The sequence below is a fragment of the Nanorana parkeri genome, unplaced genomic scaffold (genome assembly GCF_000935625.1).
Source record: "Nanorana parkeri isolate BGI_ZX_2015 unplaced genomic scaffold, ASM93562v1 scaffold164, whole genome shotgun sequence".
Taxonomy (NCBI): Eukaryota; Metazoa; Chordata; class Amphibia; order Anura; family Dicroglossidae; genus Nanorana; species Nanorana parkeri.
Window position 1 is genome coordinate 1,763,397 of NW_017306432.1, and position 19,716 is coordinate 1,783,112.

At 40.5% G+C, this 19,716-nt stretch overlaps 2 protein-coding genes across 2 annotated transcripts in view; one reads left to right on the forward strand and one right to left on the reverse strand.

The window, feature by feature from the left end:
• Window positions 1–19,716, reverse strand: part of SYN2 (synapsin II) — a 279,216-nt gene that overhangs the window by 73,160 nt on the left and 186,340 nt on the right. The window lies entirely within an intron of this gene.
• Window positions 1–19,716, forward strand: part of TIMP4 (TIMP metallopeptidase inhibitor 4) — a 36,003-nt gene that overhangs the window by 5,793 nt on the left and 10,494 nt on the right. Inside the window, exon 2 of the mRNA XM_018554554.1 lies at window positions 14,943–15,028. Within this exon, the coding sequence (XP_018410056.1) occupies window positions 14,943–15,028 (86 nt within the window). The remainder of the gene's footprint in view (window positions 1–14,942; window positions 15,029–19,716) is intronic.

Genomic DNA, 19,716 nt, shown 5'->3' on the forward strand with positions numbered 1-19,716 from the left:
CTGTGCCTTCCTCTCCCCCCCCCCAAAAAAAAATATTACCCAGGGAACTACAAGTTCAGGTGTATATGGGGAGATATATACAGTGAGGAATGAGGTGAATACAGGAAGGTATATATGGGGAGCTATATACAGTTCAGGGAAGCAAGAGGTGTATACTAGGGCTGCAGCTAACGATTATTTTCAAAATTGATTAGTTAGCCGATTATTAAGTACGATTAATCGATTAAAAAATATCATGAGGTGTATACAGGAAGGTATACATGGGGAGATATATACAGGGAGCTATGACGTGTATACAGGAAGGTATATACAGGAAGGCATATATGGGGAAGTGTATACAGGAAGGTATATATGGGCGGATATATGCAGGGAACTATGATGTGTATACAGGAAGGTATATATGGGGAGGTGTATACAGGAAGGTATATATGGGGAGGGGTATACAGGAAGGTATATATGGGGGAGGTATTTATTGGAAGGTGTATACAGGAAGGTATATATGGGGAGGTGTATACATGAAGGTATATATGGGGAGGTATTTATTGGAAGGTGTATACAGGAAGGTATATATGGGGAGGTGTATATAGGAAGGTATATATGGGGAGGTATTTATTAGAAGGTATATATGGGGAGGTATTTATTAGAAGGTGTATACAGGAAGGTATATATGGGGAGGTGTATACAGGAAGGTATATATGGGGACGTATTTATTGGGAGGTGTATACAGGAAGGCATATATGGGGATGGGATAGCTGGGGGGGGGGACGACGACACACAGCTGAAAGGGTCGAGGCTCACCTGCACACGGCTCTCAGGCTCTGTGCCGTTATTGGCCAGCAGGCTCGATGTCAGCGCCAGGTTTGGACGGGAACTTCCTAAGGGCGCCGCCCGGGCTGAATTAGTCTGCAGTCGGCCTGGGACACATGACGGCTTACGAGCTGGCTTAGCGCTCTACTGAGTACGATCGGATCCTCCACTGCAGCGGACTGCCGGGACATTGGATAAATTATAAGTTTATTTGCATCTCATATTTTTTTCATTAAGTCCTTGAAGACAGACTGAAAAGATTTCTAAAAGTAAAGTGGGATATTGCTACAATCATTCTGTGCTTTACAATTACACACCCTGGGAAATAATGCTGCCATGGGCCATACTTGTCATTAGACCTGTGCCTATACAATTGAGAGACAATGAGGTGGAATTTTACTGTATAGTTGCACATCTTATATCATCATTAAGACTACATTCATCTTAAAGAATCCTATTTACACATCATCATAATAGTGTAGGACTATTATGAGTATATGACTACTCCAGCAATAGAAATCTAGCCCTGGGTATAAATAATTTCTTTCCAAATTTGCCTAAGCAAATGAGTGCACAAACACATATGTCTATTTGTACAGTGTGACTCTTTGGGGTATGTTTTTGGCTGCTTATGACATATTTAAGTCTTTGTAACAGAAAGAACCCCAAGTTATGGGATATTATTGAGATTCTGTAGAGGCCTGGTACTATCAAGCACAAAAGCACTAAGGAGACAGGTAGAATTCCCCTGAATATGTTTCAATGCTAACCTTTTTATTTAGCAAAACAACTTGACTTGAGTGTGTCTTTAAATCTCTTACACTATTCACTTTACAAACCTGTAAAGAAAACCAAATACTAAAAATACATTTTGCCAAAGCAAGATATTTCCTTGGCTCCTGTAACACAAAGCAGATCCACAACTCATTCTCTAGGGGGGTCGCCTCACTACAAAAGTGCCTAGACCCAGTCACCATCTAGCTGTGTAAGTCTTCTGAAAAGGCTCCGAATTCATGATACATCCCCTACAAGAAGCCAGCAGAGAAATTAATTAAGTCTGGGCCAAGCACTTTTCTCCGACACTTTTGTGTGGGTGATTAGTGATGTGACATTTTGTCTTTTCTAGTCAGCTCTCTTTTGTCATGTCTAGCTGATTTTTTTAAAACATGCAGAGCTACAAAACAGATCCAAAAAACCTCAAGAATTCTAAAAGTGAAGCGTAGTGATTCTTGCCCTGACAGCGGTGTCTCAAATCTGTGTACTTTTATAGAAGAACAATGACTTATCCTAGACATGGAGGGATTGATTCATTGTTTGACTGCCTGAAAATAAGAATCAATGGCTAATTTACCAAAGGCTCCTTTGCCCAGTGAACTCATGCCTAAATCATCAAACTACACTAAGAGTATAAAATATAGAAATTCCACTTAACCCGACTAGCCACTTAACCTGGACTATAACTATGTAAGGGTGAGCCCACCAGTTTTGGCTTAGCGATGACATTTCAATTCATTTGCTGGATTTTGAAAACTGAAAGATTCCAGAAGAACCCCTACACAAAGATCCTAGTTCTAGGACATCCACCCAACTGTAAAATATCTCTTGCGGAAATAAATACTATCAAACCAGGCACAGGGGCAGATGTGTACAGTAAATATTTAGGCAAGCTAGGTATGTCACCACCTTAGTAATGAATAGACCATAGAGGAGGGACAGAATTGGAGGGAACTATGAGGGTGCCTCCTCTTGTGAACCTTGAGTGTTTTAAAAAAAAAAGGTTTATATAGAATATATATGCAGGCACCAGCTCAGCCACCACACATAAGGCTTGTTGCTCGGGTACTATTAGCATGCACTCCTCTCTCTTAGCGTCAATTTTTTTCTGAAAGGCAACAGGCTTTTCCACCAGTGCACCAAAAGGTGCAGAGAGGGAAATGATGTGCAATGTACTTGCTCCCCCATAGGAACAGGTGCATTTGTAACCCATCTAGTAAACTGCCTGTAGTGGCTATTGGTGGCTATCCATGAACACATATGAGCTATCAATGCCACAATATTGTGTTTCAAAGACATACCAATATTTAATTGTGTGCTTCCATACCACCATCATAAGTCAAAATCAGTTCATGACCTTAGAGATGAAATGGATTATTGACTTGGATATTTAGTGTAGAAGAAACTTATCAAGAGGCAGCTGCAAAGAGCAAAGCCTGGTAATATTGTGAAATCATTCTCATGTAAAGAAACATAACCCTTAAGGTTACATTATTTTAATTTTTAGGTTATTTAGGCCAGCACACTGCTCTTCTTGCAGCTTATCAAATTCATAAGGCCTTACCTTTGCTGCTTGTGTCTAGCAGTATATAAGTGAAGATCATCTTGTAATCTTTAAACATGCCTTACAATTCTGCTTTAAGTAATTTTATTGATGAGATAGACAACTACTAGCCAATGCAACATTCTAAAATGGTTTGTACGTGCTGTGCTACTTGAACAAATTCAGACATGTATCAATCCTTTTAAAGGAGAGTGTTTTCAATGGCTGGAACGTGCAGCTGTTAGGAGACAGCTACTCTGCCGTGCTGTGAGCTAAGGAGCCATAAACTGAGTACTGAATCTATTGGTGCTACTCATGTTACATACAATTTCTTTAATACTGCTTTAAAATGTATGTAAACCCTAAAATGAAACTTCTCTTATTTGTTCACTATTATTCTGTTAAATATACAGTTGAAAGCGATTTGCTGTTCGGTAAGTACAAAAAATACCTGTTGATCCTGCCAGAAATTCAAAGTGGTCATGTGCCCTATTCATTCTGTCTGTGTTACCTCAATACTACAAAACATGCAAAGACAACTGGGCAGGGCTGACAACTTGCCTAGCAAGTAGCAGGACATTTTGACACAAGTTTATTTCTGCCAGGATCAACAAGTATTTTTATGTACTTGCAGGGTACATAAAAAAAGAAACTGCCTGGTGGGTGATGAGTTCATATTTTATTGTCTGTATTCCATCCCATATTCCAACTCTTCTTACCACCCCCCCACCCTTTTTTTTTTTTTTTTAGAAATACTGTACCAGCTACCCAGCTACATTGCTTTGTTTATTCTGATTTTTCCTTTTCTGTATACCCTTTTATTACATTTTCCCTGCTTTTTATACTGTTCCTTCTTCTTGTGATTGATTACTTGATATGATGTTTTTATTTTTTCTATCATTATGATATATTTTTCATATATTGTTTTGTCTTTTTTTAATGTTTGTTTTTTTATTTTATTTTTTCTTTCTTTTCTTTTCTATTCTTTTTTTCTTGTTTCTCATATTTATTTTTATTTCATGTTATTATTATTACTACTACTACTACTACATATTACTGTTTTTGTTTTGTTTTGTTTCTACACTCTTTAACTTGGCTTGCTTTGTTACACATGTCTATCTGGTCTGCGATTGACTGCTACAAGTCTCTTTGTTATTTCGTTTGTTTTGCTATGTGCCAATTATAGAGATAGTTGTACTTGTATATATATATATATATATATATATACATACATACAGTATATACTGTATATATCAGTGTGTAAGTGTAGCAAAGTGTCTCATTCACATGTCTCATGCCATCACATATCCCAAAACCAATGACCAAATGCATATCCAAAACGCCAGAACTGCTGGTGTATAGTGCAAGTAAAGTCATTATAATTATAAAGTCATTTATTCTCAACTGTATAGAGCTGTTTTGGGCTTTTTGGTCATCATTAGTGTATTCAGTAAAGAAGGGCTTGAGATCCAATGAGCAAATAAAACCATTACGTTATACTTTTCATCATAGCCGTAATGGGTATTAGAGCTGCAACAGTTATTCGATTAAGTCGATTAAAGTCGACAATGGAAAACGTTGTTAACGTTTTCCATCGTCGATTCGTCGGCTAAAATTAAAATTTCCCGCTCGCCGCTTACGCCCGCCGTTTACGCCACTTACGCCCGCCGCTTACACCACGCCCACGTCGTTTAAGCCGCTCGCGCCTACGCCGGTATACCCGCTCACGCGACGCCGCTTACGCCATGCTGAGGACATACGACTTACAAGGGTTCAGAAACAGGTAAGGGGGACCTGTTTTAATGTTTCCTGTTTAAAAAAAAAAAGTGGCACACTGTAGAACACCAGCAGCTATAGAGGAACAACAAATCCCAGCAATAATATATTAAACACCCTGTATAATGTATTATTGCTGGGATTTGTTGTTCCTCTATAACTGGTCAGTGGTAATCTGCATTGCGCAGTATAATCATTATACAGCGCACTGCAGAATACCAGCAGCTATAGAGGACTACAAATCCCAGCAATAGTACATTATAGTATAATGTACTATTGCTACATTCCTCTATAGCTGCTGGTATTCTGTACTGCGCCGCTGTATAATGTACTATATTGCACACTACACTCTTTTTTTACTTCCACCGCGCCAAGCTTGCTCCCGTGATGGACTACAATCTCAATAGAAACTAGTAGTCCATCACTGGAGCCTTTTTTTTTGTTTATCCGATTAATCGATTAATCGAACTTAATAATCGGCTAACTAATCGATTATGAAAATAATCGTTAGCTGCAGCCCTAATGGGTATACGTGCTATATTAAAACAAACGCATATAAAACATCAGTTTAGAAATATATGAACTCTTAACCAAAAATGTATGTTCAAGTAAAACAAAAACCATTACAGTTGCTTTTTAATATACAACATTGAAAGCCTATTTAAACTCCAAGGGTTAACTTCTTTTTGTCTAGGGGGATTCTGTAAAAGACTTTTACTTATCTGATTCCCACTCTGGCTGGCACCCGTAGCCTCTTCTCCCCTCCACTTCAGCAGTAGGAGGTGTGCATTATAGCCCTGCATTATAGATAGGGGTGTCAAGGGACAGCCTATTAGCTGGAGTAGAGGGGGAGAAGTGAGCGCAAACCACTGGGGAAGCAGCGATCAAGTAAATAAAACTGCTTTACAAAATTCCCCTAGACAAAAATTAGTAGTTGAACCCTTGCAGTAAGGCTACCCCAACACTAAGTTTCTTATTACTCAGAGATAGGCTTTGATTATGTTTTCCATTTTATATATCTATCTCATTATTCCTTTTAGCGTATTCTGAATGTCTGAATAATTGCTTATCAAACAGATTGAGAACTGGGTTAGTATTGACATTAGTATTGAAAACTGAAAATATCACTAGAGGACTCTAAAAAATAGTTGAAATACTCGTAGCATTGTTATAGTCCTGTTTACACGTGATAGTAATTTAACATTTTAATTACATTTTTAATGCTACTTATACAGTGACAATGTAATTTAGACGATGTGATAAAGGCCTCATTCACACTGCGCTAACTTGTGCAGCATGCACGCCCATATCGGGCCGTTGACAGGTGCTGCATTTAGCAGCCTGTTCTTCCTTATGGGATGATGCGGCCTTACGCTGTCATACACACACCTGAACTGCACAGATGCAGGTGCGGGTGTCCATACTCGGACGCAGACAAGATGGATCCTGTCTGCGTCCGAGCACGAACACCCGGAACCGCACGGATGTGCAGTTTGGGTGGGCATTTGACAGCGTACGGCCGCATCCTCCCATAGGGAAAAACAGGATGCTACAGGGAGCTACCTGTCCCTCCTGGGAATGACCCGATATGGGAGTGCACGCCTCAGGGACGTGTATGCCTTGAGTTAGCACAGTGTGATTTAGGCATATGTGTTGGCCTTCAAGTGTTGTTCTGAAGACATGTGCATAAATGTTTATGATCTAGTTGGGAAGCATGCAGTCATAGTTTCTGAAATTCTGTATTAATCAAATAACCCATTTTGTTTACTATTTCTTATGATAGAAATGCATTGAACATAAATATATCACCCTTTAGAGAAACCAAAGAAAGCATGTGGGCCTCGTTTTTTTAAGGTTAAATCTGAATGGTCCACATCTGCTTTGTTTTCTAGCGTGTAATTACTCAAAATAATGGACACTCTTGCCCATAGCAGGTTCAAACTATCACCAATAAGCTTTTACTCTTCCTAGACTGGCCCCATGATGACACCATCAATGCATTTTAGCATTCAGAGCCAAGAGTGGGTGGGATATGTCTCTGGTGATGTCAGAATTCTGACAGTTACCTGTGAGGCTTGAAGAACTGAGTGTGCATAGGTAGTACAAGTGTTTTGCTGCATATAATCAAGAAAGGTATACTAATGATACATTTTTATGTACTAGTAAGGAGCTCTCCGAAATAGAGACATGAACAACAATCACAACCTTACAGAGTTTCTTACTGTTATGCACACTACTTTAAAAATAATGGTTCCTTACTGCCTGTGTCCTGTTGCAGAGATTTTGCCCACCTCTTAATTTAGAGACAACAGCGCAAATTAGGAAAATTCTTCTCAATGGGTAAAGGATCAGCAATAACACCTCACAAAGGTTCTATTTCTTTCCCACTCTGTTCGAAGCTTAAAAAAAAATATTTACATATTCTTAACAAACAGTAAAAAAAACAAGCCCTAATTGACATGTCTAGCTGCAGGTACTGTGAAGTAATACACTCCTAAAGATCACAACAAAGACTCTGGAGTTTGGTTTCAGTGTGTTTCTAATAACTTTGACCTCCTGTATATTTACATTAAAACACTAGTAGGCTGCCGAAAGTTTGTTTCCATAGAAAATGAATAGAAAATTAGTTCTGATTTACCCTGTGGTAAACTTAGAAGATACATTTCTCCATATTGCCTACAGCTACCAACGGTAAATAAGAACTTGTTTTAAAGTGTTTTTGCTGTGTGCTCAGGATATTTTAACACTTTAATATGCAAAGAATGGCTACAGGTTCAAGTATTCGTTTGCTATAAAGAGAAGCCATAAATTGGGTCAGGGTTATTTTTTTTTTTATACATTTACATTTTTTTATACATTTTCAAACCAGTGTTTTATATATATTTTGTTTGTTTACATTTAATATAAAAAATTACCAGAGCACTTAAAATGCTAGAACCACGGACAAAGCTGTCAGGGATCATTTACTGCAATAAGTTACTGCTAATTTGCTTGTGTATGTAAACTTAAGCTTAAATAAAGTAATGTAACTAATTACATTAAAGAAGAACTATGAGGTGAGTGATTTCCACTCATCCTCATAGTTAGAGCCGACCTGTGACAAAGAAGCTGTCACAGGTCAGCTCTCTCGATCGGGAAGGGAGCAGAAACATGCCGCTGATCCACTTACTTCCCGATCATCTCCCTGCAGTGGTGACTGTCAGTCACTGCTCCCCACAGGCATTCTACCCTCCAGCGTTGAGTGGAGGAACAAGCGGGGGAGTGGGCGGGCACAGCTTGCTCCGCCTGCAAATAGGCAGAGCCAGCTGTCACTCACACAGCTGGGTGGATCTCAACATTATCGTAGGGATCCGTCCCGGCTGTGGCTCTCTCAGTATATCGCGGGCAATAGCCTGCAATATACTGAGCTTTGGGCCACGGCAGCAGGTTAGAATATGTCCTCACGTGACCCTAAAGAGAACTATGGGGAAAAACACTTACCCCATAGTTCTCTTTCAACTACTAAACATGTAAAAAAGAACCCTAAATGCCACCTGATGTTTCAAAAGAAATGTATAAACTATTAATATACAACACTTCACTGTATTTTTTAAATCCTTAGCTGACCTTTGCCTGCATACATAAACAACATTCTTTAGAGTGTCCCTGAAACCCAGAAAGCTATTGTATTAAAATATCAGCTTCCTAGTAGTAATCTGGTGTTTTGGCCCAGTCCAACTGCCTGCTCCTATTTGCTTTTGGCTGCTAAATGCCAAAAGTGGCCTTACTAACCTTTTGAAAGGCATAGCAGGAGGGAGGGCAAACCAAAATGCCAACTTATTACTTGGTCAGTATTTTCATAGCTGAAAGCCCTGGGTTTTAGTGGTACCTGTGGCACCCTGATCACAAGTGGGTTATTATATACATGGAGTAGAAAGAGTACAGACAGGAGACTGCAGAATTATGCAGTGCAACTTACATAAAATATCACAAAATGTAATAATTTTAATACAAAACTTGAAGGCTGGTTTCACAGTTAATATAAGTCCTTGGAATAAATTTATGTTATCAGAAATTCCAATCACATTTTAATACCTCACAGGTGAACGGACATAAGTCTTGGCAATAAACATGGAAAATAGCTTACAACATTCTTAAAGCATTAGAATACAAACACATATATTTACTCCGCACTCGATTGTGTTGATAACTGTGAGGGCAGATTTATTAAACCATTGTCCCGTGTACAGTAATAAAGTTAATTATCTTACTAAAGCTTAAAGAAAACCTGTTGTGAAAAAAAAGTGGTCTGCCATTGCTAACCTCTAGAAATACTTTTTTTTATTGATCTCCAGGCAAATATAAAAGACACAAATTGATGCAGCTCTTTATTCATTAATCGCCATTCACACCTAGAATGCTCAGGGCAAGGAATTCCATTAATTTGTATGAATGGCCCCTGTTCACATCTGAGCGTTTTGTCACAAACAGAAAAACACCTGTTGCTGGAAAAGTACATGAGCTACTTTTTGGCAGATTACAACGCTTTTTGGTCCAATAGACTTCAACGCTTGGAAATGCACACCAAGCGGTTTTGTGCATGTTTTTGTCACAAAACATTTCCCATTGAAGTTTATGGGACCAAAAAGTTCTGTAATCTGCCAAAAAGTAGCTCATGTACTTTTTCCAGTGACAGTTTTTCTCAGGTGTGAACAGGAGCCACATAAATGAATGGGATTCCTTGTCTTGAGGGTTTTGTCGGGCTTAGCTTTAAGTGCCAAAACACTGCGGTGTGACCGGGGACTTAAAGCAGAACTCCAGGGTTCCCCTCCCTTCTGACCCCTCCCCCTTTTTTCTTGATGTCTTTTTTTCCAGTCCTGTGGCGTCCTACCCATCTCTACCTGTACTGGAGGCATTCTCCTGGACTGAGCAGTGACGTATGAGGGTTGCTCAGTCCTGGAGTACTGTGAGCCTCACAGGAAATGGGCAGCATGTGTGTTTTTTTATAGGGGGGAGAACTTTATACCAATACCAATAGGAAAAAAAATATTTAAACTTAGAGCTGTCAGACTTTAGTCAGCCTGATCCTGATTTGATAATCTGTGCTCATTTGTTTTCTTCTAAGCTCTCTGTTATTGTTTTTATCTGCTTGCTGCTGTGCGTAACCTTGCCACAGAGCAGAGCAACCAATAATGGTGTGTTATGAACATATGTGTCTCCGTAACCAATCGCTATGAGGTTCATGGCCAGTGGTGCATGCTGGGGAGGACATAAATATTCAGGGCTGACCTTGTGAGTGCCTCTTTTCCCCCTCAGGCCTCCTGTATGGGGGTGGGATGCTGTGCGTTGTCTGACCTTTCTAGGCCTGCTCAGACTAAGGCCTAGGATTGGGACTAAAGCCTGAAGATGGAGATGACATGGAGCAATTTCAACAGGTATGGGGAGAGAAGTTGATCCTTTACTGAAGCGTGTGTGTCTATTCTGAAATTGGCTAAAAGCGGTTGCATTGAGTAGTACACAGCTAGGTGCTCTAGAGACAGATTGACGCAATTGGCTTAAAGGTCCTCTATCTGTAAAGGCTGCAAATACTTTGTTCTCTCATTCTTCTTTTTTGGAGTCTACTATATCCTGGGTGCGCTGTGCCCTAACCTTCCAAAGTTCTTCAATAAAAGTTCATCAACATCATATCTTCAGTTTGGAAATCAGTTTTTTGGGTTACCACTGGAGGGTTGCTTAGTGCTTTTGGGCAGCAATGCAACAGTAAACCCTAGACAGGCTAGGAGAGACCGGTTCATCCAGTGGCTCTTTCGGGGGTGAACGCTACATACATTAAGGGTTTGTTCACAATATAATGGGTGACTGATGTTTTTCAGCAACTGAACACCAGTCATCACTAGGGCACATAGAAAACAGTTGTTTTCAATGTGCCCCATTCACACCACTACATAGGTGTGATGTGTGGTGCGAAAAAATGCAAAAAATACAGCAGTGCTGTGTGGAGACTTGAATGAAGCGTACACTTTGTACACTCCAAATAAAAACAAATGAGAAAAAAAAACGTGATGCACCAAGACATTCTGATGAATTCTGATGGAGGAATGTTGTTGCACTACCACCCCCCCCCACCCCCCCCCCCCCCCCCCCCTTGAAATACATTGGCTGTTCTTTGTTTGATCGAAATGTGAACAATTAAAAGGCATTTTTGGACTGTTTCACCTTTTGGTTTGGCGCCCTTTATTTCCAGACATTGAATCTCCTTTTACTGTCCACTTAGGCTGGGGAAGAGCCAAGTTTAACAACTATATTTAGTGGTTTGCCTGGAGTTCACCTTTTATTTTATGAGTTGACAAGTGTGCATTGGTGATGGGGTCAATCACTGAGTGCGACACTGCAAAAATAATATTTTGTCACTGGAGGTTAATATGACAAAAAAGCAACAATTTCAGAAGATACTATTTGTCAGCCCACAGCAACAAATTAAAAGATCTGCACTGAACCCTGTGCCAGGCAAATCAATTATCTCCTCTCAGACATACAGTATATTTCCAGTCACAAAATTAAGAAATCTCAGCTGGCTTATTTTCTAATTGCCCACAGAGTCAATTATAAAGAACAGGGCAAAAAGGCCGTTGCATTTACTGTCCGTTAAGAAATGAGTCTAACTTAATAAATGTTAACAGAGTTTATGAAGTAAGACAGGCTAAATGAGCAAAGCTTCAACAAGAATACAAATATTTTACTAAACATCACCAAAACCTGAAATAAAGATTTACATGGTCTCTTGTGAATGCTGAAAATAGGACCAAGTAATTTCACTCTGCAAGGCTACAGTACCTTATGCAGCTAATACTGCAATGTTTGTTAGTATTTATATAGGCACTACAAAATGAAATGACAAGAGCACCAAGTCAAGCAAGATGAATCTGTAATGGGCTGCAATCATTTTAGGACTGTATTAACATAATGTGGCAAATACCACTAGTTCACTTTTACCCAATATTTCCCATTAACCAACCAATAGCAACCAATGAAGAGGGATACAACAGTTAATGGGAAATATAAAATTTCCCATTAACCGTTGTATCCCTCTTACCCAGGAAACAGCTTGGGCACTCCTTCCATATAGAAACCCAGCACAGATGTGTTAGGCAGGCAAGGTGAAAGATTAGAAGTACAACAATCACTCATTACTTTCTGTAGAAAGAGAAAGCCTTCTTTACATAAACTGGCCTAAACTACCCTGCCTTTAAAAAAAAAGTACATCAAGCCAAAACAGAAAAGAAAAATTAGAGGCCTGTTTTGCAAAATGCCTTTCCACATTAGTCCCAGAAGCTCACATGCTACACTTTTTTGGGAACAAGTAGAAACCTATTTCAGCAAAAAGTTTTTAGACCCAATAGTTGACTATTATATCGACAGTACAGTAAAGACTGCATTTTTCATGACAAAAATAAATCCCTGTTTTATGACTGTGAAGATTCTCATTTATCCAAGTACAGGTGAAACTTGAATAATTAGAATATCGTGCAAAAGTAATTGCAGTAAGTGCTGCAAAAGGGGCCCAAACCAAGTACTGAGTACATATGCATGCTTGTACTTTTCAGAGGTCTGATATTGTTCTATGTACAATCCTTGTTTTATTGATTGCATGTAATAATCTACTTTTTTGAGGTTGTGGATTTGGGGTTCTTGGGGTTTTCATGAGCTGTAAGCCATAATCATCACAATTATGACAAATCACGGCTTGAATTATCTTGCTTTGCATGTAATGAGTCTATTTCATATATTAGTTTCACCTTTTAAGTTGCATTAGTGAAATAAATGAACTTTGCATGATATTCTAATTATTTGAGTTTCACCTGTATAGCTAGTGGTAATTAGTCAATTTCAGCTGGACTTGTTCTGTAATGTTGAAAACATTTTGTAGCATTTTATCCAATCCAGTTCTTCTGTTCCGATGAGTGTCACTATTGGCATTCTATCCACACAGGTAGGGCAGACACTTTATCCAATAACCATGGAATGTGCCAAGGCAGATGTTGATTGTCCAAGAACAAGATAGGAGGTGTGAAAATTGTAGAACCACCTTGTTCTAGTTACATAATCCCATCCCCAGGTGGCATGGGGTCTGCATAAGTAATAATAATTTGACTCATAAAGCTAAGGCCAGGTTCACACCTGGGCAACTCCTGACTGTGCGGCAATCAGGCACAAAACTGCGCGACAATCCGCATGGTCACGGAGTCGCCCACCGCAGCCGATTGCGTTGTGGGTGCCATTATTTTCTAATGGCACCCCAGTCGCGCCTTGCAGGATATTTTTCGAGGATGTGTCATACCTGGCCAATTAGCAGACCTGGGGACTTACCAACGTTCAATGCTGGGAAAGATATAAAACAGCTAAGGTAAATCCTGGCATATGGTCGTCCCTCCTGGGTTTTGTTCCCATGCCACTGGGCCCAAGGATCTGGAGTGCTGCAAAGATCTCCCCTCTTGGCAGGAACCCTTGGTGATACTGCCTGCCATGGAGTTCTACTTATGCATAGAGGAAGTAGACTGCATGTGTCCCCCAAAAGGGAGGTGGTGTGTGACTGAATGAGTAGGAAAGTAACACAGGAGCCTTTCCCAGCTGTCCTGCCTCAAATACTAAGACTGAGATTCCACTAGAACCTCTGGTGTCAAGGAGCCACATTTTAAATTTAAGAGCCCAGCCAGTATAGTCCTGTGACAGAGGGGCCCAAAAAGTTAGAAAGACATGCAGACTAAAGAAGACATGAAGACTAAATACTGTGTGCTAAGTAGAAACCTGCAGGTATCCTGTGCTCCCTCCACCTCTTTCCTGTTCTCCATACACTAGTGCAATAAAATTACAAGAACCTCTAAGCTATAGATCATTATACATGATAACTAATAAAAGTGTGCCACCCTAGTGTTACAATACAAAGAAGTACAGTCTTCAGATCTTTGACAAATAGCAGTCTTCACATAATTCCCAGTAATTTAATGTTGGGGCTACACAGGCTGGCAAGTTCGCACGAATGTTTCTGTACACGTAAACACAATAGAGATGAATAGGCTACCTGCTTTACTGCTACATTTTAGTGCAGGGGTCCCCACCATAACCCCCCCTGGTGGACCGGTACCAGTCTGTGGCCCATCAGCAACTGCACAGCTGCCAGTCCCTGGCCAGGGCTGCAAATAGGTGCAGGCTGGCTGCAATCAGGCAGAAGCGGCCCCGTAATCAGGCATATTATAATGCTGCTCACTGGGGCCTCTCCAGGCCCTAGTAAAGAGCTAGCTGGCCACCTGAGAGCAAGAAAACAAGCTCAGGGTTCCCACTGGTTCTACATTATGGGGAGTTGTATAATTATTTCATTATACATTACAATGTAATAATAATAAAAATTATGTGCACAATAAATGTGCTTGAATCATCCCAAATCGGCCCCAACCCCTCCCCCAGCCCCCTTTTCTGTCAAGAAACCGGTCCCTGGTGCCAAAAAGGTAAGGGACCCCTGTGTGAGTGAACTTACTAGCCCATTTATGTCTACGGTTAGTATTAGTACAGGTACAGAAATATTGCCTTCAAAAGTTGCTGTGACAATGACAGATGTGGCAGTGAGAACCAAATGAGGTTTGATACAGATCAGCCCCTACTGCAACCCGTCACCTTGCTTAGTACAAAGTTAATGTTGCAGACTGATCACTGAAAGTGGAAAGACAACAAGAAAGTGCTTCCTCCTGCCAGCATCAGACTGATAGCATCATATCAGCCTACACAAAGGAACCGTACAGGAGCTCAAACACTGCTTTTCAAAGATAAAGATAAAGGTTGTTTTTTTTACAAAAAATTATACTCTTGCTATAAATTGTGACATATCAGGAATTATACACGCAGAGTTGTAAAATACTGAAAGGCCCAAGTGAGGGTTTCCACTGTATATGCTTAACATTTTTTTAGCTTAAAATGTTTTACTTTTTTGACTTTTTAGTGATCTTATGATGCTTCATGGAAAATGTATTTGTATGATTAACTTTGTTTCTTATTGATCCATTCTGTTTAGTGATTCGTGGAAAAGTAATCAGTAAAGAGTTTATCAATGCAAAAAATGTTGATCGTCAAGTCAGATATGGAATCAAAATGATCAAGGTAATACAAATGTACTTTCTTGTTTGTATACAGTGATATAGTCATTCTATCCAGAGCAGTAAAAATAAATCACAGAAATCTGTATGATTAAAGTATTAATAATTTTTTTCACTGGAATTCAAGTTCTCTTCTCTACCCCTTAACACATTCCTTGTTTTTCTGTTGCATAACTGTTCACATTTTTTTTGCCTTACCATTTCTAGGATGTAGTTATTTACAATGAATAATTTCATAAGAGAAAGGTGATCTCTATGTTTAGACTTCCATTATATTTTAGAAATTAAAAATGCTAATTTCCCATCCCATGTGAATCACTCCATGCAGTTCTATGAAAAGGCACCTATCACCCATAATCCCTATCACCTATCACCCTATCACCCATAAAATATCAGCCTCTCTAGTGTTTGTCAAAGTCCACAGACTAAAGTCCGAGCATTAAAGACTACCATAAGAGTTATACATTTCATGCAGCAATACCAGATTTCACCAGAAGAAAAACCTGTAATTGCCTCAATTGTTTCTGATAAAATAATATATCATTATTGTGGTATCATTTATACATGGTAGCTGTTCACAGAAATGCTATTGATAGTATTTCTGGAAATTCTCTTTAAGCGGTGGGTTAGGCCAACTGTGTGATAGTTATAAGGATCCTTTCAGTAAATAAAGTGATCAGATTTTCAACAGAATTTGACTGATATAATAAATGAGTTGACACTCTTCATCCAAAAATTTAAATATTCACTTCAATTATCAAACCATGTAAAAAGTATCTGCACATGATTGGGTAATCAAAGTAAACTAGAATCTCGCTCCCATGATGGACTATAATTTCAGTACACATGAATAAACTAAGCGTGAAGTTATAGTCCTTCACAGGAGCGAGCTTGGTGCGGTGGCTACTTTAAAACACACACATGGACCATGGGGAACAAAAGTAGCCAACCTCCAGAAGGAAGGACAGTGTCAGCACCAATTCAGAGATACTTTGAGGATCTACAGCCAAATGATGCACAGATAAGATTCATTTTTGTTAATAGTTAAGGTACCTGAATGCATTTTTAAGATTTAACTCCTGAGTTTAGTGTCACTTTAGATAACCCAAGTAAAGTCCATGAACCCATTGCACTTGAAACCGCCGTTCAAAAGTAATAAAGGTGGGTGCTGCGGCTGTCGATGGTTGGCCACCGTGATATTTAGCTAGTAGAATATATAGAGACACCGGCACTCCAAATAGTGAATCAAATGCATCTTTTTATTGACGTACGAGCAGCATAGCGTGATGCACTCAATGCGACGTTTTGGGGTCTCACAGGATCCCCTTCATCAGGCAGAACAAGTGTTCTGCCTGATAAAGGGGATCCTGTGAGACCCCGAAACATTGCAATGAGTGCATCACGCTATGCTGCTCGTACGTCAATAAACAGATGTATTTGATTCACTATTTGGAGCGTGGTGTCTCTATATATTCTACTTTAAATAACCCTACCCTCAGCATGCCTTCCAGTTTCCTGCACTCACCTCTGTGGCTCTTCACTGTGTGGCCCACTAGAAGCCTCACACCTCCCTCATAAAAAGTCTTCTGGCCGGGCCACAGATATGCAGAAGAATCCCCAATCATTACTAGGAGCCATTCTTTATGGATAACATATATGTATATAATCAGGGTAATACTAGGGGATGGAGTGGGGCAATGAAAAAAATAACTGTACTAAAGTTATCATTTTTTTCAAAACATATGCCACGCCTAAAAGGACTAAGCGCCTCAAGTCACCAGAACCACTATAATGCAGCAATTAGTCCCAACATAGGGTCTGGTTAGTTGTCACCTAGATTAAAATCTGGTTTAATTGAAAGTTAAGTATACAGTATATACTAAACTATAAAAATCAATGCAAATATCACAGATGCTAAAAATACAGAAAAATTAATACAACCACTATACCATAAAAGTAGTTATACGTACAGTTATCAATGCAAATAGAACATATCTCTAAAAATGCAAATTAATATCTGACCAAAATATACTCTTTAAAAATAATATCAGAATCATTTTATAATCAGATTACAAATTATTAAGTGGTTGTAAATGATACAAAACAAAATGTTTATAAAATGCTTAGAAATGTAAAAAACAACACACGTATATATTGTGTGATATTTGGGGGACTTAGCACAATAGTAAGTGTGCAGGGATCAGTCTCAAAGCTGTTTTTTCTTCAAACAGAAACAGTCTTTATTTTTGTAAAGGCAGACAACAAAGGCAATCCAACAAAAATAGCTTATCTTCAGCATATAATAAAATAAAGTTTGCTTATCTTCAGCATAACATAAACAGAGCCTCACCGACCAGAGGCCAGGCGCTATCTGGAGGGGGGGGCATGAGGAAGCTTTCGGGCCCCCCCCAACAGGTGGAACGCCAGGGCCCGGTCGCAATTGCAACCGTTGCGACCCAGGTAGTTCCGCCAGTGTCACCGACTTAAATCTTGCTCGCAGGTATAACACCAGAGTCCCAGAGCTTTTTGGTAACTTCCCACAGAACAAACAGTTCTCAGCAAAGCCCAGTCTAGTTCAGCAGCTCACATAGTTTTTTCTGCACATCTGTGCTACTCCAACTCCTCCACAGATTCTATGGAGTTTCAGGTCTTCTCTACCACTTCCTCTTGCCTGGCACTTAACACTCTTTTGCCCCTTAAGGGACCAAAACCCAAATAGAGGGGACACATACCGACCTTCCTGGACCCATCCCTGGCGTCCTGAACATACCCCCCCACCACTGCACCTGCGGCCGGGGGCTTCATTTAGCGCAGGGGGTTCAGTGACGGGATCTACTGCGGGCAAACTGGCTGGTGCGGCCACAGGAGAGCCCTCACTACCAACCAGAGCCCCCACTGACCACCAGGGTAAGGTGACCAGTTTTTTTTTAAATCCAGGAACATTTTTAAGGGCTTGTCGTGGATCCAGGCATCAGGTGAGTATTTAAAAACAAAAATGTTTTATTTTATGTTCCTGGGGACATGTAGGGCTCATTCACACTGGAATCGGCCGGCAGGTACAGCTCCGTGCTGTGTGCACGGCCGTATCGGGCAGCTCCTGGGAAGGACAGGTGCTGCATGTGATTAGTACACAGCTCCCATTCTTCTCTATGGGACTACGCCGCCATGCGTTCACCCGTCCTGTACATCGGTGGATCCTGTCTGCGTCCGAGCAAGGAAACATGCACCCGTACGGACGTGCTGGGCGGGTGAGCGTAGGGGGGTGTACGGCTGCATACACCCATAGAGAAGGACAGGGGCTGCATACTAATCATACGCATGCACCTGTCCTTCCCGAAGCTGCCCGATACGGCCGTGCACACAGCACGGAGCTGTACGTGCCGGCCGATTCCAGTGTGAATGAGCCCTACATGTCCCCAGAAACATAAAATAAAACATTTTTGTTTTTTAATACTCACCTGATGCATGGATCCACCGACAAGCCCAGCTTCCTGTCTCCCCCGCTGTCAGAAGCTGCCTACAGAGCGTGCTGGTTACTACTTAAACGGCCACGCTGTGTGCAGCTTCTGAGAAGATACGCTATTAGCGTAGCGTGAGTGATGCAAAATGCGCAGCCGGCTTCCTCGCTATGCTAATAGCGTTTCTTCTCAGAAGCTGCACACAGCGCGCCGGTTTAAGTAGTAACCAGCACACGCTGTATGCAGTTTCTGACAGCGTGGGAGACAGGAGGGTGGGCTTGTCTGGATCCAGCGATCTACTTAATTTTCTGGCAGTGCCCCTCCCGAGAATAGACTCTGGATCTGCCCCTGCTCAGGACAGCCCCTAAACCCTCACTCAAGGCATCTGCCTGTACTATAAGCTCCAGGGAAAAGTCCAGAGTAACCAAGGTGGGATGCTGACATAGTGCTTCTTTAAGCTTCACAGATCATCACTGACTTCCTGCCTTTAGTTGGGTCAGTTAGTGGTGCAGCAATGGTGGCAAAATTGGGAACAAATCACATATAGTACCCGATTATGCCCACATTCTCCACCAGTTGTTATATTTGGGGGACTTAGCACAATGGTAAGCGTGCAGGGATCAGTCTCAAAGCCGGTATTTCATAGAACATAAACAGTCTTTATTTTTGTAAAAAAAGACAGCCAAGGCAATCCAACAAAAATAGCTTATCTTCAGCATATAATATAATTAAGTTCGCTTATCTTCAGCATAACATAAACAGAGTCTCACCCACTTAAATCTTGCTCGCAGGTATAACACCAGAGTCCCAGAGCTTTTTGGTAACTTCCCACAGAACAAACAGTTCTCAGCAAAGCCCAGTCCAGTTCAGCAGCTCACATAGTTTTTTCTGCACACCTGTGCTACTCCAACTCCAACAAGATCTGTAGTGTTTCCTGTCTTTTCTAGCCACTTCCTCTTGCCTGGCAGTTAACACTCTGTTGCCCCTTAAAGGGACCATAACACAAATAGAGGGGACACATACCGACCTTCCAGAACCCTTCCCTGGCGTCCTGTACAATATGCAAATCAAATTAAAAACATAAATGAAAAGTGCAAAATGACTGTAAACAGAACACTCTAAAAATAGTAGAAAACTAAATAAATGCTGGGTGACCCTACCAAAATGTTCTTCATCCCTCCATCATTTTATGAAGGGCCCATTCACTCCTGATGCAATCGGGCAGTACTGGGCA